Raw genomic sequence first — 22,904 nt, forward strand, 5'->3', positions numbered from 1 at the left:
TTTATTCACATGCCTTGATTGTAGTTATTTTATTAGAGTGGGTTCCTAAAATATTTCCATTAAAACTTGCCACTGAGGGTCATTTTTGCGAGTCATCATTCTGTGCAAAACAACAGGGACACGAATTCTCATCAGCAAATGCCTTGGGAATAGGTGTACATCCTTCCAGTCTGCAAACAGTAAATCACTGACAGAAAACATAGATGCAGCTGCCATCCACTCGACTGCAGCACCAAAAGAAAAAAAAAAAATAATTTCACACAAATGGTTGTATAGTTATTGAAGCATTAATATTTTGACTGAAGCTTCTTTCCCTTTTTTTAAATTATATATTCTTTTTAGTCCACCTGTGGGACTAATATGTTTTTTTAAAACAAACAAAAAACAAACCCTTTTACCATTTCTGTCCCTCAAATCCAAAAGTGAAACACATTATTGCTGGGTTTTATAATACCTGGATAAAAAGAAAAAAACAAGGCTGTCAGTCTTGAATCTCACTTGAATTATGGATCATAACACTCTTAGCATTCCCAAAGTTGAAATTAGTTTAACTTGCAATCCAACTTAATGATCTTAACAACTGTGCTCTAAACATCTTTACTGTTAAAAAGATAAGGTTTTGAATATTAGGGCATTAAAAAAAACCCACAGAAACAAAGCTCACACTTTGGTTTTAGCCAAAAAGGAACAATTATTTCTAACTCATTCTTTAGCTGGAATCACAAAGTCTGCAGTGGTGTCACCTGATTCAAGTAAATAAAACCTCACACTCAGTCCCAACTACTTTGCTTCTTCACACATCCCGCCCTGTCAGTAGCAGTGGTTACAAGTGCGAACTGAATTCTGTGTCAGATACTCCTATCTATTGCCTACATTCACAGAGATCGTATCATTTTCAAACCCCGCTCAATGAGGAAATGGAACTCCAAAAAGTGTCTCGAGTTTTCATATCCTGACTGTGGAGGTGCTTCTCGTCTGGCACACTCTGCAGATCTGTGTACAGCGTTTGGGGAGGCACACTGCTTTGGTTTTCAGCCTGTTTGACACTTAATTGTTTTGCACACTGAAGTAACCAAAGCTCTCTTAAAAGGCCTGCAGGCTTACGTGATCGTAGTTTTGCACTTTTGCAAACTTGTATTAACAAATATTATTTAACCTCAAAGCAAACTGTAAAAATCACCATAACATTGCTTGTAACTATATAAGAAAATATATCAGAAACCAACAGAACTAAAAAATAAATAACTCAAATGACTTCCTAAATCTATTTTAACATGAAGTACGATTAGTTTGCCTTGCTTGTAAATCTGAAAACCTAAAATTTTGGACTCATTTAGAGGTACTGACCAGAAGTGGACAAATCAACAAGACTTGAACTGCCCAGCCCTGCAGTTAGCACATCACTCATTAACAATGCTGTGTCCCAGTGTCTTCAAACCTATCAGTCAGTTAAATTTTTCAGTTCTCAATTTTTCATTGGAGAAGAGACAAAATTCTTTATTAGTGGACAAACTAAATTGCCTCTATATTTCGGCCCTGTGATTGACTGGCGACCTGTCCAGGGTGTACCCCATGTCTCTCCCGATGTCAGCTGGGACTGGCTCCAGCGCCCCCATGACCCCCAAACGGCTAAGCGGTATAGCTAATGGATGGATGGATAGATGGATGGATGGATGGATGGATGGCAAAACTATTAGCAGCACCAACGTAAAGTCTAAACCTTGATTAGACCTGGGACCCACAGCATGTTGATTATCAATGATAACAAACATTCACATTGACATGCAAGTTAAAATACACAAATTGGTACAATTTCATTATAAAAAAAATCAATTTGATTGTAAGACCTTTCTATACAAAGTCCTTCAGCTCTTGTAAACAGGACAGGAATGAGTCGCCCATACGGGGTCCAGAGACGAGGGACGCTATTCTGTGCCCCTGTGGAATGGCTGCACTGTCAAAGTATTTTCACTGCAAGTTAAAACCATCATAAAAACATAAAACATGCACTTTAAACTTTACAGAAAATAAAAGGCAAAGTATCTGAAGTCACTTGGCGTTACGTGGTGTCTTCGACTACTCCCTGACTGAGCAAAGAGCTCTAGTGTTTTAACCCAGTATGTGGCAGGGATGTGACATGTCACAGTGGTCTTGTTTTTTTTTTTTTTTTTCTTTTTTTTTTTTTGAAATGACTGTCATGAGATGTTTCTCCACCTTATCCAGCAGTTCAGAATAGCAGCACAGGACTAAGCAACCCCTCCCCCTCCCCAATGTCGTCAATAACGAGGACACCGCAGGCTCCGATAAAAATGCTCCCATTAGCTGACAATGTCTTGATAGATGGAGTTGGTTGTGGTGAGGCCGAAGATGAAAGCTCCGATTGTAACCATGACAACACCAAAGACTACCAATCCATGCCAGCTGTAAAAGAGAAGACCAAGGAAATAAGTGTACTTGAACGTGCATTCAACATTTTTTATACTGACACTGAAACAGATGACTCTAATGTGAAACACCAAACAATAACAACCAATGCGGCATATTTATGGAGTATTAGTCTTAGTGCATTATTTTAGATTCAAACAACAAACTCACTGTGTAGTACAGAAGAAGAATCTGAAAGAAATTTGTGTGTGTGAAAACACAAAGTAATAGCAAGTAACATTCAAATAATTAAAAAAAAAAATAAGTGATTTTTTTATTTTGACTTCCATCTTTGTTTGGATTAGAGTCACAATTTAGGAAATGTTTGAAAAATATATTTTATTGTGCAGCTTAGAGTTTTTTTGTTTTTAATTCAGATGGTTAGTCTTGGAGGATCTGGAAATACCCTGAAAGTTATTGGTAAAATGCATTCTGGGTTTTTCAAAGATCATCAGGAGTTTATCTGTCAGACAAACAGATCTTTGGCTCTGTGATTCAAATGCATGGTAATACATAAGAGGGACAAACTAGAGCTAGACACATCCTAACCATGTATGGGCAGCTACACTGCAGCACCCGGGGACCACCTCCAGTTAAGAAACATGCTTGCGAGTGTAGAAACATTTTGATGAAGCTGACGCTTTTAAAAATAAGCAGCATCTCACCTGGCAGATCGGCTGTCTGTCTCTGACAGTTTGGCTTGCATCAAACACAAACCTGTTAAGTTGAAGAGACATCACATAAAGACATTACAGTTTGACATTTAATTCTGGCTCGTAAGGAAATCTGAAACAGTGCACACAATGATGGCCGTGTCACCTGGGAAGACGAAGATAAAACAGGCTGCCAATCCTCCGATCAGCGAGATCACCCGACCAATATCTGGGATGAAGAGGGCGAGGACGAGAGTGACGACAAACCACACCAGGGTCTGCAGGATCCTCCTCCTCTGCTCACGACGTACACACACTTCCACCTGCTCACCTTGAAAACGCAGCCAAAGTCCTTCAACGACTGCCCTGGAAAGACACGTGATCACACCAGAGCGCAGTGAGGGACTGTTCCATAAACTGCACCACTGAATAAGGAGACTCGTCTATATCACACACACACAAGGGATGCACCAAACCCTTGCTTTTTTTTTTTCCCCTATACAGATTCTGAAAACTAAGCTCAACGTATTGGCTGAAACCAATCCAAGACCATTGCTCTTTACCCCCCTGTTAAATTAGGAATCTGTATATCTCAATGAATGTAACTGACCTGAATCATTCCTTTACAGTTTATGGGAGGTAACATGAGGCTGAAAATACACGGATTTTCTGAACTGTAGAGAAGATCATCCATTAGATTTCTTTTCAGGCTCTTGCAAATTTCCTTTTTTTCTATTACACCAGTCAATAATAAAATGAATGACCTATTTGATGTGTATAGGTCTAATCCAGCCAATTCTCAAAACATCAATAAGTTCATTATCTATGCTGATGATGATTTAGTATCTCAGATCAGTGCATTGGCAAGTCAAGACAAAAAAAGAACTAGATTGATAAATCCTTCTGGCTGATACATCGGCAGATATTAGCCTATCTCAGATATATGACTATCAGTGTACATGTTGCTCTACAGAAATGCCAGAGATATGTTTTAGCTAAATTAGAAACAGTTTCTCCATTTCACAGTGTGGGAGCCTTATCAAAAACTTGTTTATGTAAAACTAATGACTATTAGTCAATATATCATTAGTAACTCTTAAATATCAGTATCAGCATTGGCTTGAAAAGTCCAGTCCAGCTTCAACAGCATTTTATTTTCACTGTATCTTACCTGCCACAGAAGTGTAAAATGGGGTAGGATGTGACCACACAGATGACAATAAATGCTCTTGCGATGGCCACAGCAATATCATTGGGAGGGTACGACATCAACACATCCTGACTGACATTGGAGCCAAATGTCAGGAAGCCACAGACACCTGATCAAACACAAAACACAAGTGTTTTAAGTATTGACAGCCAGTCACGAGCCATCTGACCTGCAACAACGTTACAAAATATTTGTCTTTTGCCATCAGCATGATGTAAACTGACATTTGAACACTGAAACTTCAAGATCTGATACATGTTGATTACAATAGATCAGATCCTGAGAAGAGAGGACCCATAAAGTGCCTGTTACAACGTTTTACTTTTGAAATAGATATTTCAGTGTATCATTATTGAGCATACACTCAGTAACAAGTGCACACACTGACAGTACCTGTTCCTGTGTAAACGAAGAGGCAGATTATCATGCTGAGAGTGACTACAACTCCCCAAGGTTTGATCTCTTTCCTGCTCATGCTGTTGAACACCGGCACACAGCTGACATGGCACTGTAGAGAGAGAATTCATCAATATTATACTCAAATCATAAGAAAGGCATATCATTTTGTGATCTCAAAAGATACCAAATGAGGAAATACCTGGAAACCAAAGCATATGGTGGGCATTGCATTGAAAACTGCAGTCCAGGAAGCAGAACTGTAACAAACACAATGATTTAGCAACTCAAGCAAAGCAAGGCGACGAGGATGATGGGGTTTCTGCTCGGATGAGTCGGTGGACAACTCTCAAATAATTAGTGAGAAGTTTTTGAAACGCTGTTAGCTACATAGAGTAAGGGCAGTGTCTTGAAGAGTGGGTGTATGAATCACCTGGTGGGAACATAGCCCGGAGTCACCTCTGTATCTGGCCAGATGTACTTTATAATGACAACAATGGTAACGTACCAGGTTCCCATCACACTCAGTGCACTAAAATGAAGAACAATAGCTCAGACATGATAACCTTGGAAGTAAAATTTAAGAAAACATGAACAGATTTTAATCCTCAGTGAGAAAATAAACTGAGTGAGTTGACTGGGGGACAAAGTTTTGTACCTGGCGTACTTCTGAAAGCCAATCTCTTTGGGGATGGAGAGAGGAAGAATAACCAAGACTGCAGTAACAACAATGGTAAATTTGCGGTCAGTGTACCAGAAGCCACCGGTACTGTCTGTGTCATGAGCCAGTGCTGCTACCACTGCAAAAAAAAGAAAAAAAAAAAAGACAGGAATCACAAAAACTTTTGAGAAGGACAGACAAACAGAGAGGGAGGCAGTAGAGTTTGCTGGAGAAATGTTAGAGAGCGCTACAGGGGGAATTGCCTGCAAACTCCTGTACGCATGGCAGAGATTTAGCAAAGAAGTTAATTAAAGTCACAGCCACTGCATTTATTCATTTCAAAAGACTGAAAGAGGTGGAAAGTCACATACTATTTCCAGAACCAGGCAGGAGTGGGATTTCTACACTGTCAGCATCTCAGTGCATGGAAATGCAAGAGTGGATCGCATGAGGTACATATTTACTGAGCGAAAAAGCTGAGTGGTGTCATCCTTGATGCTCTTTACCCTATTCAATGATTCCACTGCGTTTAAAAAAAAAAAAAAAAAAAGCTTATCAACACTACTACTACTACTAGACATCTTTCTTTGTTCAAACACACGGGTCACAGCTAAATGTGGGGGAAAAAATGACAAAGTCCTTGTAAATGTAGGTGAAAGAACAATAAGTAATGACAACGGTACAAAGCTAAAGGTGGCTGGCAAGTGATTCACTGTATCAGTGCGAATATACTCACAACGATCCAGCTGGTCTCCGATGACGATAAAGAAAGCAATGCAAGTGCCAAAGGTGTAGACAACAATGGCTACCTCACATATGACCCCTGTGACTTTCCCACAAGTGGCTCGAACAACCTCCTGATAGGTGCTTTCGTTACTGACCTGAGGAAACCAGACACATGATAATAAGTAGTCATGAATTCAGCAGTAAAGGTACTGGAATGAAGAAATAGACCCTAGTCTGTATTAATGACCTTCCACCATCGCTGAAGGTTCTTTAAGTCCTCTAGCATGAAATCCTAAACTGTCAATAAGGGTAAACCGAGGCCTAAAAGGGATCCACCTGCTCAGCCTACAGTGTTTTAGGTCATCTGTGACCTCTATACAATGCTGAGACGTTAACGAGGCTCAAAATGTCACCAAGAAATATTCCCCAGCAACCTTAAAACACCCCCAGCATCAAAACTCTGATCATCAGCTACCCATTTGGTCAATCACGTGCCCACTGTAGCTTCATTCTTTTTTTCTTTGCAGACAATTGTAAAAACCAAACATGATCACCTGCTGATATAGCTCACGTGATTTAAGATTGGGCAAGCAGCTGTAACACACAGCATGAGAGCAGTTCGCTCCAAATCAGGTATCAGATAAGTTGCCAGTCATAAGAATGGATCTAATGTACTGTTCATATTTGCAGCAGGAGCCTCGCTACAACTGTAATCATCTTCAGTTAAAGGCATTCTTATTGAGAAAGTGATGGTTTTAGACTGTTTATAACTGCAGGATGTGCAGAGTCAGTCATTCATACTCATGAAGTCAGCAGTCTTCATGGTGCCACATGCCTTAAGACAAAGTTCATCCAACAGCTCAATGTGGCTCATTTTTGTTTTTAAAAGCAATACTCCGCAGCTGGTTCTAGGTCTGAATGAATATCACCCATAAAGTAACAGATCAAAATGTAAAATGTATTCAACTGACCCACACTTGGACAGACTCCTTCTCCGTTGCATTTTAGCATGTAAGCAAAAGTCTGAGCCATTTTGGAAGTGAAAGTCTGAGCTTTTGTGCAATATACTACATTTGATCAGGAATACAACCACAGAAAAAAAAAGCTATTACACAAGAACGCGGCTCTGATCACTTTACCACTAATGAAGGGAAAATATTGAAGAGCAGTGGATAGTGGAGAAAATGAAAGAGAGACAAGTCAAACAGTAAGAGATCAAGACTTTCAGGAAATCAGAATGTGACAGTCCTGGAGCAACACAAACCTGGGAGCAGTAGCCCAGAATCACCAGTCCGCTGATTATGAAGATCAACATAAACTGAAACACAAAGAAACAGGAAGCACCACATTATAGTTCCCCATCATACTGTCTATAAGCAGTTTTATGGTGGCCACAAGAAAACAGAGAGCTGTTAGCTGCAGACAGTCGGAATGTGTTCTAACATTCAGCGCAATGTGTAATACTGTGTGCCTGCCTCTGTCGACGCCAGGTTCAGTGTAAGTTATAATTTAGACAAACAGACACGTTGGTAATTAATCATCTAAAGGTTTGAATTGGGTGGGACTCAGTAGTAGAAATGTGACGTCAGCTACTTGTGTGCACCAATCAGGATTTCAGTAACATACAAAGTTATCTGATCTCAGTCTGATAAATGTTTTGGGCTTCTTTTCTTACGCTGGCATCAAATCAAATCAAATCAAACCACAATATCCTGACAAATAAGATAACCTACGTATTTCAGTCTAAAACTCCTTATAGATAACAACTAAGAATTATATCTTTCCCCACCAAATTTAACTTTGATTGTTGCTCAATTAGTTAGGAATATTTCAGTGTTCCAGAGTGTTCCCTTAATGCCCAGAGTTGTTTCTTGCTCTCCGTTAATCTGAATTGTGTTCTGGCTGGTGGGCAGATTTAGTGTGTAATTTTAAGACTCCGCATCCAGTAATTTCTGACCGCATTTATCACCATATATTTGCTGTTTTACAGATAAAATGATGAATAGATTTATGCTTCATTCAGTGGGGGAAGGACCTGTATAAAGGGGTATTTTCACTGGGATCTCCTCACCATTTGCAGCATTACTCCTGCGGTTACTCCACCCGCCATATTGAAGGCTGCAGGGAAATTGAGTAGACCTGCTCCCAGTGCTGCATTCACTACGATGAAGACCGCTCCCAGAGATGACACTCCCGCGCTCCTCCTCCTGTCCGTCTCAAGGTGCTGCACAGAATCCACGCTGGGGCTCTGCAAGAGCCATGCCCTTTCTCCCGAGTCATTACTCCCAACTCCAGCCCAGTCCTCTACATCAGCATTAATTGCCATGAATCAACAGGCTGTAGCTCGGCTTGTGAAGCCTTACGTGACCCGGAAAATTAGTCTCCAAATGTCCGGGTTGAAAGGGAAGTACAGTTGATCAGAAAAGGGGCGAGAAATTACTCAGCTGCAGTTGAAATTTTATGTCCAGCGTCTTCAGATCCACAACAGTCAGGAGAAGCTGATGTTTCTCAAAGTTATCACCAGTGTCAGTGTGATGGTCGAACCATTCAGTGATCGATCTGTAATGAAATATTTTTTGCATTCATAGATACTTGCACTGGGAAATTAACAACTGAACATTCTGATATCGTATCAATATCCGTTGCATCAACTGTGATTTTTTTGATGAGCCAGTTCCTGAAATGTTCCTATTTTGCAAAAGGACATACATGCACTTCGCAAGCAGGCTGACTAAAAAAAACAAAACAGTAATGCAAACTGAGCATTGGATTAACAATACTGCTCAGGGCTCTATGTTGAACACATTTCACTGTGCACACCTTTACTTATGATGGCTTTTGAGTCTGACCCTTCACTTAAACTTAACAGCCTGACCAGTGCACACCGGGGACCTGGAAAAGAGACATACAGCGTCACATGTCCTCATCATAAACTGGCTGTTATTAAAAATGATATGAATGTTTTTTAAAGTCTTAAACATGAACCGCAAGTGCAGAAGAGGTTAAGCGTTTTATACAAGTCAAGCTGGATAGATAATTAGGTGATGTTTTTGTTTTTTTTTTCCATTTTAAAAACATGACCCTCTTCTTGCGTTAGCGTTAAGTGACATGTACTTTTTAAAAAACGGGCTTAATAACAAACACAAATCTCAAATAATAAAGCAATTTTGGTCGATACCTAAAGTATGCCAGCGCATATCTCCTCAGATCACTAAAGAGCCTGACCAGTGTCTACAGAGACTGTAGGAGAAGTCAAGCTGATGACACACGGGACGGTGTTGAACTGCCTGTGCCAAACACCGGTTAAACAAACGCCCCGGCTTTTAATGTGAGTAGATTACTTTTTTCCTTTTCTTTAACGTAACAATAACATCTGCTGCCCTTTTGTTACTCTGCGCCCTACAGTAGCTAGTTAGCAAACGTTACACCCTGCTGAAGACAAAATACAACAGACCACATGTTCGATATATATAAATGTTTGAATATATAAATACGTCGGTTTAGTCCATGTAATGTCGTCGCTGTTAAGTGAAGCGTGGAGGATAAAATGCAGATAATTAGTTTCAGTACCTTTGGTGTCTATCAGCCGACAGAGAATGACTGAGCCCTCTGTGTTTTGGCAGCTCGTAGAAAGCCGAGGGACATGTGACACTTCGTCACGTGAGTGGACTGCTGGGCAGGAACTGTGGGTATTGTAGTTCCCCGTGTTCACAGCGCTCCCTCTACACTGTGGTGGGGCTCGAAGAAAACGTACCAATAACAGTTTCAGAATACTCTATTACTAGTACAAAAAAAAAGAAAGTAAAAAAAATTATACTTATATGTAAGCATAATCAGGAAAATGTACTTCAAGTATCAAAAGTTAAAAAAAGTATTCAATCCAGAAAAATCCCCCAATGAGTGTTAAACTACTATATATTATATCATTTGATTATTATTATTACTGAGGCATCAATGAGTCTGAAGCATTTTACTATTGTAGCTGTTTGAGGTAGAGGTTATTTTTAACTATTTCACATAGGGCTACAACCAATGATCATTTTCACTGTTGATTAATCTGCTGATTGTCTTTCTCAATTAATTGATTGATTGAGCTTGTAAAAATTCGGAAAATGGTGAGAAATGCCCATCACAATTACCCAGAGCCCAAAGTGACACCTTCACAATGCTTTGTTTTGTCCAACCAACAGCCCTAACCTCAAAATTAATTAAAATTAAAAAAAAAAAGATTTAAATTAACATACTTAAAAGGAAATGCAGCACATCTTCCCATTTGAGAGGCTGGAACCATGAAATCTTTGGCATTTTGTATGAAAAATTACCAGAAGTTGTCCATTAATATTTTGTCAATCGGCTAATCGTTTCAGCTCTAATTTATATACTGTTGGAGAGTTTAATTTATAATAAAGCATCATGTTTTATAAAATCACATTTTGTATGCAAAAATCTCAATTTGTAAAGTAACTAGTAACTAATGCTGTCAAATAATTTTAGTGGGGTAAAAAAGTAATATGCTGTATTTCTTTCTAAAATGTAGTGGAGTTGGCATGAAAAGAAAATACTCAAGTGAAGTACAAGTACCTCAAATTTGTACTTTGTAACATTCCACTACTGTATATTTTATAGGTGAAGTCTCATGTGATACTTTAGTATTTCTTATAATTAGTTAAATGTTTGATAAACACCAATTTAATGCTGCGCTGAAACAAGTGGAACTTAATTATCTCCAGTCCACTATGAGTCAAGGCTTGATCATCAACAGGGCAAAGTTAGCAATTTCCACAGGATCCCTAAAGACCCGGATTCACAGTGTCTCAATGATATTGTGATAGACTGCAAAACAAACAAACAAACAAAAATGTTTAGGGCCTTGAAATCAGCCCTCTTTTGTAGAGGGACTCTGTGTCAAAATCTAAGGCCCACAGGTCAGTATCGCCCTGAGAAAATGTATGGGTTAATCCAGCCATGCTCCAGGTCCAGACACTCTCTGATTTGAATGCAGACTGTGAACAATACACTGTATTCTAACAAACAGCCCTAGTCAATGATTACCAGGAAAGAGAAAACTAGCTTGATCGTTTATCCTATCTTTTTAAGATAGGATAAACGTTATAACATTATCTCATTATCTTCACGAAGACCGACTGTATTACATGTAATTGTAATGTAAAATATACCATCCATCGGAAAAAACAAGATGCAGCCATATAAGTATGGAAAGGTGGGTAAACTGGTGGTTCACTGATCACATTAGGAAGGGGGAAAAAAGAACAATAACATATACACACAGACACAAATTAGACCAGATTATTACTCCATAATAATTTATTGTTTGTTCAATAAGGTGCATGACCAGTGAACCATTATTTCATGACAGAATGCAAAACATGAAGGCACGGAAGTGCCAGATGTTTCAGAAGTATAAGTAGACTACGGTGAAACCCTGCATTCCTCAATGCCATCACCCTTAATGAATAACAGATTCATACACTGAAACATGATGGCTGACTGAATGAGCGGCAAGCACATATTTCTACATGAACTGTCCAGTGTTCAGCCCAATCAGGTACCCCACTTCACTTCGTTAACCACACAAAGATACATTTGTACTGGGATCAAATGCAGTACATTAAAAGCCTTTATCATGAAAAGAGAAATGGGGCATTTGATTTTGGGCTAAGGTGGAATATGAAAAAAACATCAGGTGGAATTCATTCTACATGTATTGATCTCTTCTCTGTACTGAGTTTAGCTCTTTTGGCTTTGGATGCTTGTCTGTTACTGGGTTAAACGGACCGACTGAGAGACTGCTGCCCTGCGACAAACGAGACTGAAAACAAAACACAAAAAAAAGGGATTTACAAATCCTACTGGAAAAGTGCTGAATACAAGGGAGATAGATTGGCAAATTCCAATCAGAGATAATGAGACTAAATTACCATATGATTGATTAGTTCAGATGAACAACAACAGATTAAACCTGATAGTGAATTGATTACTCGATTGACAAATGCCTTGTAATACAGTAAAGTCCAATGATAAAAACAGAGAGTCAGCCTAATCTTGAAACTCAAACAGTGCCTTACATCTTATAAAGTGCTACAACTTAACTGTTACAATTAAGGAAGAAAATAACTCATTTTCTATAGCCTCCACAAAGCAACAGATCTCACCTTGCACGTAAAACTAATGCACAGCCTAACATTGCCCTGGTGTTAGTTCCTTGATGTTTTATAGTGAGTGGGCCCACAGCAGATAAACAGCACACATTTAGGAGGACACTAACGCACAGCCGACAGTTGATTCCACATAATAAATAAACAAAGATGAGACATCAGCTCAGTCAGAGGGAGAAATCATTGTTTTTACAATTTGGCAGGGGAGCCTGTTCAGTGAAATGTTTAATTAAAAAAGAAAAAAAAAAGAAAAAAAGTTGACAAAGTCGAATTCATGATGAAATCCAATCCAAAAAAAATGTCTAACTAAAAGTAAATATTGAGCTCTCTTCTATAGGTGGAATGGAGCAGACAGAGAATAAGTGACGCATTAAGCTCCTCATTGACACTGCTGCTTTGATTTTGTAGCTCCCCCAGCAGGATCCACTCTACTTGGTAACCGCATGGATTGCCTGTGCCAGGTAGCCCACGTTTCCAGAGGACACTCCCGCCATGGAAATTCTGCCATCCTTTGTCATGTACACGGAAAACTCCTTCGTCAGGCGCTCAACCTGCAGAAAAATACATTAACACACACAACAAATACAAGTGCGTAAGTACTTTAACAACAAACATTCCCACAGGGATTTCTTTTCTCGTTTTATCTCGGCGTTCAAATCGACTTTTTAGAGCAACCTGTAAGGACAATTTAACAGTGAAGATGAACGCATGGATACATTTTTCTAAATCCTGCTGAGACTAAGTCCTTCTGCAAAATTATGGCAAGATATTTTGTTGTTTTCAACAATCTGAGCTAATGGGAGCATATAGATGTTGAACAGAAGAGGTCAGAGAATGGAGCCTTGGGAAAATTCCAAATCAGTCTTGTACGCCAAATTATACTTTATACTTTAATTACCAATCGAGACATAATAGTCCCTCTCCTTTAAACAGGATTTAAACCAGTGTAGCACTGTGTTACAAAGTGCCCAACCAGTTTTCTAGTCTGTCTATTAATATGTTCTGGTAGGCCGTGTCAGAAGCAGGATTGAGATCTAATAAATACCAAGTCAATTGAAATTCTGTCACCATGTTTAAATGGATGTCATTCAGGACCTAACACCCTAAGAAGGTGTTAAGCTTTTGAAAAACAGCATTTTAAAAGAATTTTCTCAAAAACTGAATGTTCAATGCGGGCCTACAATTGCTCATTAGTGAGGTTTGTTCTTTTTTAAGAGTTACTTAATAGCTGCATTTTTCAGGGCTTTCCGGTAAATGACCTGCGAGAAGAGGTGTTGACTGTTTCCAGAAGATCTGATGCAGGTGGCAAATACAAACCGAAGAAAGTAATTTATTTTCTAGCATGCAGCTTTGTTGTCGCTTTGATCAATTTGTCATCAAATAATAAAAATTAATTCAGTCATCAGTTCAATTGGGGAATCCTTTAATGACTAACTTTTTATTTGAATACACTTGGTGTGTGAGATGTTGAGAGAGAAAAAAATAAACTATAATCTTGTCGTATTATGTTCACATTTAATGTAAGCACATTAACAAACTGTTTATATGGCTGTACATTCAAATTCATTGCATCGGCTATATTTCTATTTTAACCATATATTGTAAGCACATTAGATTACATGAGAGTCACATAGCTTTAATTTTATTGTTAAATTGAGGCTGCTTTGATGAATTAGTGGTTGCTTTTGTTCTTCTCTGGCATCATTGTGTCTCATAGTTCCAACTTGTGGCAATGCTAAGCATGGCAGCTGTTATTTTATTCAACTATATTATTCTTAAATAGATTATTTCTACTTCCAGAAACCACACCCAAACATGCAAACCTAAAACCACACAAAGGCATCTTCCTACACACCCTGTCAAGACTTTTGTTCAGTAATAAAGGTCTCCTCATTGGAATTTCCAGACTATATGTGATTTAATCAGTCCCTTCACTGGTGGGCTGTGATTTCCCAGAACCCAAGTACAGGAGAGGGGCCACTGTCAGTCAGTCTCTTTTTGATATGCAGTGAGCCAGACTACCGGGCTAAATTTACATTTAAAGGAGAAGATTGGTGGTTTTTATTTTTTCTGTATTTCAAATACTTCTTTCTTTGATGGACATATTTTTCTGTCGTTTTCTACTGTCAGCTGTCAGAACCAAAAATGTGTGTGAGAGTACCTGATCGGGTTTGAGGCCTGTGAAGCAGAACATCCCAATCTGGTCGATTACGTGCTGCCAGTTGTGGGTGGAGCCCTCTTTCTTCAGGCCGGCCACCAGCTGTTCTCTCATCTTAATGATGCGGTTAGCCATACCATGGACCTCCTCCAGCCTAGGATGAACGATGGCAGGGTAAGAGATCAAGAAATAGGTTTTTAAATATAGCTTTACCAGTTTGGTGCATAGGAAAGGTGGAGACTTGAACACAAAGTATTTTGAAAATCCAAACTTTCACATTCAGTTCAGGTAATGTACAGTATGCGTATGTATGGATATATAAACACATACCACAGTGAGCGCAGATCTGGTGTGTTGAGAATGGTTGTTGCAATTCTGGCGCCATTCATTGGTGGGTTGGAGTAAATGGGCCTGATTAGGATTTTAAGCTGAGACTCCACTCTCTTTGCCTCGTCTGTGTCGTTACACACCACAGTGAAGCCTCCCACACGCTCACCTGTGAATATCAACATGGGCACTGACTGTTAAAGTGATTTACAGTGAGTCTGACCAACTCATGTCTGTGAAACAGGGAAACTGTGTTAATCTACTGAGACTCATGACTTTATCCCTTTAATCAAGTTCAGTTATGAGGAGGGGCTGTCACGAAGAGCAAAAGAAAGTCTTGATTATGTTGAGCCTTAAAACCCAAACTTAAATCAAAAGAACAATATAATGAAGGACTACTTCATCGCTATATTTCAATTGTAAGAACATATTAGTAATTTGTAATCAGTGAAATGCAATTTAGAACATTAGAAATTAGGTTTGAGGTTACATTTGACAGTCACAGAAAAATTAGCCAAAATAGACACGTGTTGACCGGTTTGTAAAATGTGAAACGTCAGAAATATTACTCCCTGATGAGAGATTTCACTTCTCAAAAAATATTTTTTTTTAATCTCACTCTTAGAATGTGAATTTCTCTTAAGAATACTAGATATCAACATGAAACATTGTTTTGTTAGGGGGGAAAAAAAAACAAAAAAAAAAACTGTCTGGACACGGAGTGGTGGTAAAACACAAACTTAAGTTCACCCAATCAGTCAAAAGGTCAATTTTTTTCATTTCTCTGACAGACAAAACATAAAATATATAATACAGTATGTACTGTTATCTACATTTCATCTTTATTAATGTTTATTTTAGAAGAGCTTGGACTTGATTCTGACTGACCATAAAGTCCCATGTTCTTGGCAAAGGACTGGGACAGCAGGATGTTGTGGCCCTGTTCAATGAAGTAGCGCACGGCCCAGGCATCCCGGTCGATGTCTCCGCTGGCGAAGCCCTGATAGGCCATGTCGAAGAACACGAGCAGTTTCCTTTGCTGTAAGGTAAGAATGAAAGGGGGAGGACACAGGAGCGAGATGCAGAGAGAGACAACCAGTTTATAATGTTTCAAGTGATAACAGCGAGATACAAGTATTGTGCTTACCAATTGTCGCTTTTGAATGGTAAAAAGAACTTTTGATTTTGAGATAAAGGAAAAGGTTTACTGAAATTTTATCAAAATGTAGCTGCAAAGATTTCACAGACCTTTCCTGAGATTATGCGTACTCACCTTCACAACATCAGCGATCTCCTTCCACTGCTCAGGCCTGGGGTCCACACCGGTAGGGTTGTGGGCACAAGCATGCAACAAGATCACACTCTGCTCCGGGATTTTCTGTAACATAAAAGAAGGTTTTGGTTAATCAACCTACAATACCATGTATAGAACAGACTCTCTTAGATGACAGTTTTTCACCGCAGCACCAGCTGCCCGACATATAACTGTTTACATTACTGACTCTAACCAGCTACTTTTTACACAACAAACACATTCTGTATGTGAAGGTTAACATATGATTAACTTGGGGCTTCTTAGCCACCAAATGTCAACAAAGTCCCTTCATAATATATTGGCTAGAAACAAAAATGGTGGAAAACACATAAAGTCCCTTCCTGGTGGCATAAATACGCTAATAAAAATACAAGAACGAAAAAATACACTACACACTGGGCAGCGTTGTTGAAAACCCTCACAGCCAAACCCTAATGGTCAGCACTTCAATTCCTAATCAAACTGAAAACTAAGCACAAGAACATATTTAAAAAAACTCTGTGATTGTCCCTTGCCCATTTCGGGAGATTCCCTCATTAATGTCTTACAGAGATGTCCTCGAGAGCTCCTTTGAAGTCAAAGCCACAGGTGGAGGGGTCGTAGTATCGGTATGCGTTGAGCTGCATGCCAGCGTCTCTGAAGATGGGTGTGTGGTTTCCCCAAGAGGGCTTGGGCAGGTACACATCACGTGGACCAACATGGAATCGAGACTGAGGAAAAGGAAAGACCTGGTGAGATAACCTGACCTAAATATTAGTTTGCGCTAAAAGACCAACACAAGAGGACCTCACCAAAAAGTTGGCCCCAATGCGCAGAGATCCAGTTCCTGAGATGGTTTGGACAGTGATGTTCTGTTGGGAGAAGAGATCTGGACTTAAATCTGTCAGAACCGATTGGAACTTCATTAAGTATGGAGTAGTTAAGATCCAGACTTACCCTGCCACTCTTCAAGACCTCATTATCAGCACCAAGAGCCAGTTGGGCACAGGCCTTGGTAAACTCCCCCAGACCACCAATGGGAAGGTACTCCTTATCCAACTGTTTGGCTGCAGTCATGGCCTCTGCCTAGAAGGAAAGTGTGAAAATCAAAAGGTATAAAACACAACTACAGTAATTTCCTTTACTGGTACTCCCTACTTTGTATATAAAACATGTATGATTTACTGTAGTTAGCATTTTTTTGTGACTCAAAACAGATGCATACACACTTTCTCATGGCGATAAAACAGAAATTCTCCTAATTTTTCACATTTCACCCCAAACTACACATAATGTTAAAACGTCCAGAAATTCCGGTGGAGCTGCAGAAGCTGAGTTCAGGATGATGAAGCAAGATTCCACCAATGAGAAAAAGCCTAAGCAGCAACAACCCTTTTAACCCTCCTGACACCCAGTTAAAATGTAAACCATTGAACTCCGTGAGTGACCCTTCCATTTTCAAAAAAACCTGCATAAGAGGTTACACAATCTAATAGCAGAGTACTGCGGTTCTCTTTGAATTCATAATGATAATAAATTAAGACTCAATGATACTACTGCTTTCCTCCCTCAGGTAGAACTTGTTGATATCAGTATTGCATGGAACATATGACTGTGTCTGTTTGTCTGCTATGTAGGAATATTTGGGAACACTCCAGAAATCAGCACAGTATCTGCCCTTAATTTCATATTAAATCATATCAAGAGGTGAGTAAACTGTGTCTACTATCCCGTGTGAGTGCTTGCATGCGTGTGGGGGGGTTGGTTGTATATGTTGTTATGTCATGAGAAAACACATTATAGCACTAGAGTATTCCTGGAGGGCTTGGCGACAGTTATACCTTGCGGACACAGCTGAGCACAAAAGGCTTGCCCTGGTCATCCCTGTAGGCTCCCACTCCCAGGTTCATCTTCTTGGGGTTGGTGTCCCTCTTGAAGGCCTCGGACACCCCCAGGATGGGATCGGGGGGACCCATCTGCACTCCAGCCCACCATGAGCTGCGAAGACACCAAAGCAGGTGAATTGTGATATGGAGGGGACTAAAACCCTGAAGAGAGTAAAAAGTTCACTGATAGGAGTTCAAGAGTTCCCTTCATAAACAGAAACACTAATGGATCCTTACAAGGTTATGAAATGTGCTGCTTCTTAAGTTTTCATGGCCTTAAGTGACCCTGGCCACACTAGTGTTACGGCCGTATTAGCCATGCTCCAGGGACATGCTATGGACCTAATGCTCGAGCTTAACTCCTCATGTGACGTACCACACTGACGTAGAGCTCATGAACCACACATGCTCAGTGGGCACAAGTTTGATGAAACAAACATTATAATCCATTCAGAAAGTCCAGAGTCCAAAAACAAGAGTAAAACTTCATCTGGATCTAAAACACAGTTTCAGAAATCGCTCCCACATTCACTCAGTCAACGGAATATCATATCATTCTTGTCTTTTAACCGTCTTTAAATCTATTGTGTTTTACATGAAAAAAAAAAAAACTGCTGAAGAATGAATGGATTTGTTCATTCTTCAACATTCACTTATTCAGTGTTAAGCAAATATTATTAATTAACAACCCAAATCATCTATAATAACTAGAATGTTAGAAATTACTGATCTGTGAAAATAGAAATATCTGTAGTAAGAAGACTGAGGTACAAAACACAAAAGTAAGTAAAGGCAGGAGAGTAAGTTAGCAGATCAGGATTGAAGGCAGCAAATGTAAGCTCCATGTCAGATGTAAAAAGGTCCTGCACTCTGACCTCTTGACATCAGCCTGACAGTCCTCACAGCTTTTCATGCATGTGACAGCGGTGCAGCATGTGTAAATGGATTATATCCACTTATGTTAAACATACCACAATAAGAAACTGTATATGTAGGCCTACAAACACACCAGGGTTTACAGAAAGTAAAAACTCCAGTTTTAGCCACGGTGAATGTTTTTAAAATACTTTTATTTCTAATTGAATGTTTACATACTGGTGCAAGTGTCAGGTCCAACGTAGAACAACTTGAACAGGATCACAGACCAATAAATACTACTACTAATAAATAAACCAATAAACCCAAACACTGGATAAGAATATATTCTGAATTATATATCTGAATTATTCCCAACACAATCTCATTATAATACATCTATATCTATCATAAATTATCATATTTTAAAAAGTGAGTTTCTACAGCAAACGAAACTTAATGTGAGTGGAAAGAGGATGGATCAGACCAGAAAATCCAAAATTTAGCATGAGGAATATCAACTCAAAGATGTTTCAGGTAGAGTCCTTCTCAGTATGGCGATGACTCAAACACTACCCGAATCATCTGTGCATGATGTGTGTTCTGCATTGAAAAACATAGTAGTGTGATGTGAAGTCTTTTAATATCTATCTTGTGATATCCAATTAAGATTACTCAGAGGTTTAACACCCCAACAAAGCAAAGCTGGATTCAGTAATTAGCTCTACAAAAAACTTATGAAGGAGTACACTGTTTTACATTTCTAATGTTGTTCATGGTACACAACTACCACTCAAAATGAAAGTCTATATTCAGTAACAGGGGACTGCACAATTCCAATGTGTAGGCTGATAAGATGAAAGAAATGCATACAGAAATTAATACAAGTCAATGGTAAATAAAGCTTACTTTACAAGAGAGTTAACAAAATGAAATTCAACTGAAAATTGAAAACTAAAACTAAACTTTGCCAGATTACTAGATACCACTTGTGTGTTAAAGATCTATAAAATCAGTTAATTACTGACTGCTTTGCTACTGGATATTTGGCAACTATACTATAATGGATTGCTACTAATATAATAATTGTCTTGTAGCTGTAATCTTTTATGCTTTACATTAATAAATTAAATACATTTTGTAACATCTGCTTGATAAATGTAGATTGTAGCGTGTTGTGACCTTCATTGCACTGCTGCTCACACATAGTCTCAGGTTTCTTCTACTTTATATACCCTATAAACTCTGCAGCTAAATTTAGGACTGAAGGCTCTGCAAAGGGCAAGAGTCTACAATCCTCTACTGATAATTTTAAAAATCACACTTGTTTATTTAGTAGTGACTACAGTTCACTGAAACAATTCAAAACTGTTCATACTACCTGCAGTTTTCAACTTTAATAAAATGGGGCATTAGATCCTGAAGCACTAATACTGCACGCTGAAGATAACGACGTCGAAGCAGCACTTTACAATACAATGCAATAAAAAATGTTAAAAAACATGGATGAAACTACCTTTTGTGAAGCTAATAATGTTCAGACTGTGTCAGAGAGGTGTATTTTTGAGGCTGTAGTTTGTGGTGCTGTTGTACTGTAAATGTACATACTTTCATCGCAACTCCCTGTATGTGATTCTGTCATATACAGGGGCAATTGCAATTTACTTTTGAAGTTTAAGAATTGATAAGATTTCATTATTTGCATTGCAAAATTACAGTGAAATATCGTAAGCAGCAATATGTGAGTAGATTTAATAAAGACTATGTACAGTATGCACTATATGTGTATGTGAGAAGACAAATAATGCAACAAAATAAACACACCCGTGCAAAAATAGAAAAAGTTGTCGTTATTATATATTATGTAGTATTGTACAATTGAGAATCACAGCAACAACTAGACTGGCACTCAATCCAGTGTTCAGCTCCAACAACGCGAAAAATGCCCTATCACACAATGTTAAGGAAAGTGATTTTAAAAATCCTGGATCCGCTCCTGTAACCGGATCCACACATAAATTTAATGGGTTCCTCTCTGGCGCATGCCCTGTCCTTTCACCAATTTTGGTGCAAATCGGTTCAGTAATTTATTACATAACCCTTCTGATAAATTTAAAAAAAAACAACAGACAGACAGACATGGGTGAAAACATAACCTTCTTGGAGGAGGTAAAAATGCTACATGTTAGGGAACATTTGGGTTCAAGCGGTCTCATCATTGCTGCAGTGTGCATCCACACAGAACCTTTGAACAGCTGGACTTCAGCATTTAAACATCAGTGACTGGCGAGTTATCAGCGATCAATAGATCAACGGCCTTTTTGGTAAATTACAGGGACGGACTGCTGGGCTTACAACGGCGCTCCTTCCGTACCTACTCTCGAGTCTGTCTTCAGATGTTTGGAAAAAACCCTCTTGTCATTCATTTATTCTTGAGAACCAGACCAATGTGCTTGAGCATGATACGAGAAGACGAGTCAAAAGCAGAAACTGTGAAACACACCCTTACAGACAGAAACGTGGTATGTGAGCAAAACGAAACCTAAAGTTTACACCTGCGAACACAGGAGCAGTGCAAAGATCAGGCACAGACACACGAACAGAAACGTCTGATAAAGCTTCCTGTATTTACAGAAGCTACATATGAACACGTTTAAGCAGATAAAAGCGCAAAGCCAAACCTAAACTAATTTGCCCTCCAAGCAGAGCCGGAAAGGACACCGATGTCTGTCTCAGTTTCACCGCTAGAAATGAGCCAATCAGTGAGCAAAAGCGGAACGCAACAGCCAATCAGCTCGCACGACTTCCCCGACTACGACGAGTCGCTTAGCTCAAACTGTGCGTGGGCTCTGAAAACTGAAGCCACCGCGATTGTATAATTCCTTAAAGAAAGTTGCCCCTTAAAACCAAATACAAGGCAAAATCGCTGCCATCCCAAACGACACATTGATATAAATGAATTACTCATAACGCATCAAACAGAGCCGGTCTGTTATGTTCTCCTACAGGCTGGTGACTGCTCCAGGGGGACTTGTGCTACTGACACATCACAGCGTGACTTTCAGCAATAGCAAGCCTCACTGATAGCATCGCCAAAATGCCCTCTAAGGTCATCTTAGTGCTCACCATAGATGATGTCTGGAGCAACAGGTGCTGACCTGAGGGGCTGCAGAGTCATAGAACGTTTTAACACAGCACTCGGGCCCTGTTGAAACCGTTTGACCCCGGTTTTTGGTAGCGAGCCAGCTAGTGTTGCTAAAGGAGGTACAGAGTAGTGGAGCTTACACACAAGTCTTATGAGTGACGGAACCGTGGACGTTAAGGTTAAATGACGGCTTGTCCGCTGGTCAAGCTAGCTGAGAAACTAACGCCGCTAGCGCTGCAAAAAATAACCAACACAGCTGTGTTTAATTGCCTTTGTGACTGCCAGGTTTGATCTTACGACTTCGGTTTACCTGTGGCGGGTGGACAGCACTCCCAGGCTCGGGGAAATGTTCCCGAGACAGTAGATCACCTTGTTTGACTTGAGCAGGGCCATCGTTGTGCTGCGCTTGGGAGTCGAGCCTAGTAGGATGTGGACGGATGTGAAGGGCAGGGACGGCTACAGCACTACGCGCCGAGAACGTGCTGACGTCAGAGCATGAAACGGCGATTCAGTGACGATGGCGAAGACGCATGCCTACGTTATAATCTGATTGTTATTCCCGAGACCGGCGTGGTGTGGAGAGCTGCACACAAAACTCCGATACAGTCTTTTTATTCCCTATTTTATACTTCAACGTTTCTTCTTTCGGGTCAAAGCTAGGCATCAAAGTTTACAGGAAAGGTGTGTCCATGAGTGGTGAAAGAAATACTCAGATTTTTGTACTTACATAAAAGTAGCAGTACCGCATTGTATAAATACTCAGGTGTTACGTGTACATGACGTGCATTAAAATTTTCCCTGCAGTAAAAGTACAAACGTTTTTGGCGTCAGGATATATTCAGAGTACCAAATGTAAAAATATATTATGTAGAATAGAAAATTTCATGATAGTGTGTATTAAATTATTGGAATTTAATTACTGATCAAATATTGTGTACATCACTTTAATGTTATTCTTAATATACTGCTGGGTATCTTGTGAAATTCCCCATG

The 22,904-nt window shown here is 39.4% G+C and overlaps 2 protein-coding genes across 3 annotated transcripts; both read right to left on the bottom strand.

Annotated features, from left to right (window-relative positions):
- Positions 1-50: 50 nt before the first annotated feature.
- Positions 51-9,726, bottom strand: slc38a7 (solute carrier family 38 member 7). 2 transcript variants are annotated; one of them, XM_040154158.1, is made up of 13 exons: positions 9,641-9,664; positions 8,891-8,962; positions 8,142-8,629; positions 7,335-7,388; positions 6,081-6,225; positions 5,342-5,483; positions 5,117-5,215; positions 4,886-4,943; positions 4,681-4,795; positions 4,249-4,396; positions 3,244-3,443; positions 3,090-3,141; positions 51-2,421 (listed from the first exon to the last, which is right to left on the bottom strand). In XM_040154158.1, exons 3-13 carry the CDS (start codon positions 8,394-8,396, stop codon positions 2,319-2,321), a joined length of 1,371 nt encoding a protein of 456 aa, XP_040010092.1. In that variant the 5' UTR covers positions 8,397-8,629; positions 8,891-8,962; positions 9,641-9,664; the 3' UTR covers positions 51-2,318. The 2 variants fall into 2 exon arrangements, with proteins under 2 accessions (XP_040010092.1, XP_040010026.1); XM_040154092.1 differs by lacking the exon at positions 8,891-8,962 and having other exon boundaries at positions 9,641-9,726.
- A 1,651-nt stretch (positions 9,727-11,377) lies between these two features.
- On the bottom strand, positions 11,378-22,399 carry got2b (glutamic-oxaloacetic transaminase 2b, mitochondrial). Its single transcript, XM_040131181.1, has 10 exons — positions 22,222-22,399; positions 17,867-18,023; positions 16,983-17,111; positions 16,838-16,897; positions 16,595-16,756; positions 16,005-16,109; positions 15,620-15,770; positions 14,735-14,900; positions 14,408-14,558; positions 11,378-12,797 (listed from the first exon to the last, which is right to left on the bottom strand). Exons 1-10 carry the CDS (start codon positions 22,302-22,304, stop codon positions 12,675-12,677), a joined length of 1,287 nt encoding a protein of 428 aa, XP_039987115.1. The 5' UTR covers positions 22,305-22,399; the 3' UTR covers positions 11,378-12,674.
- Positions 22,400-22,904: the final 505 nt, after the last annotated feature.

This window comes from Xiphias gladius, chromosome 1 (genome assembly GCF_016859285.1).
Source record: "Xiphias gladius isolate SHS-SW01 ecotype Sanya breed wild chromosome 1, ASM1685928v1, whole genome shotgun sequence".
In the NCBI taxonomy this organism is placed as follows: domain Eukaryota; kingdom Metazoa; phylum Chordata; class Actinopteri; order Istiophoriformes; family Xiphiidae; genus Xiphias; species Xiphias gladius.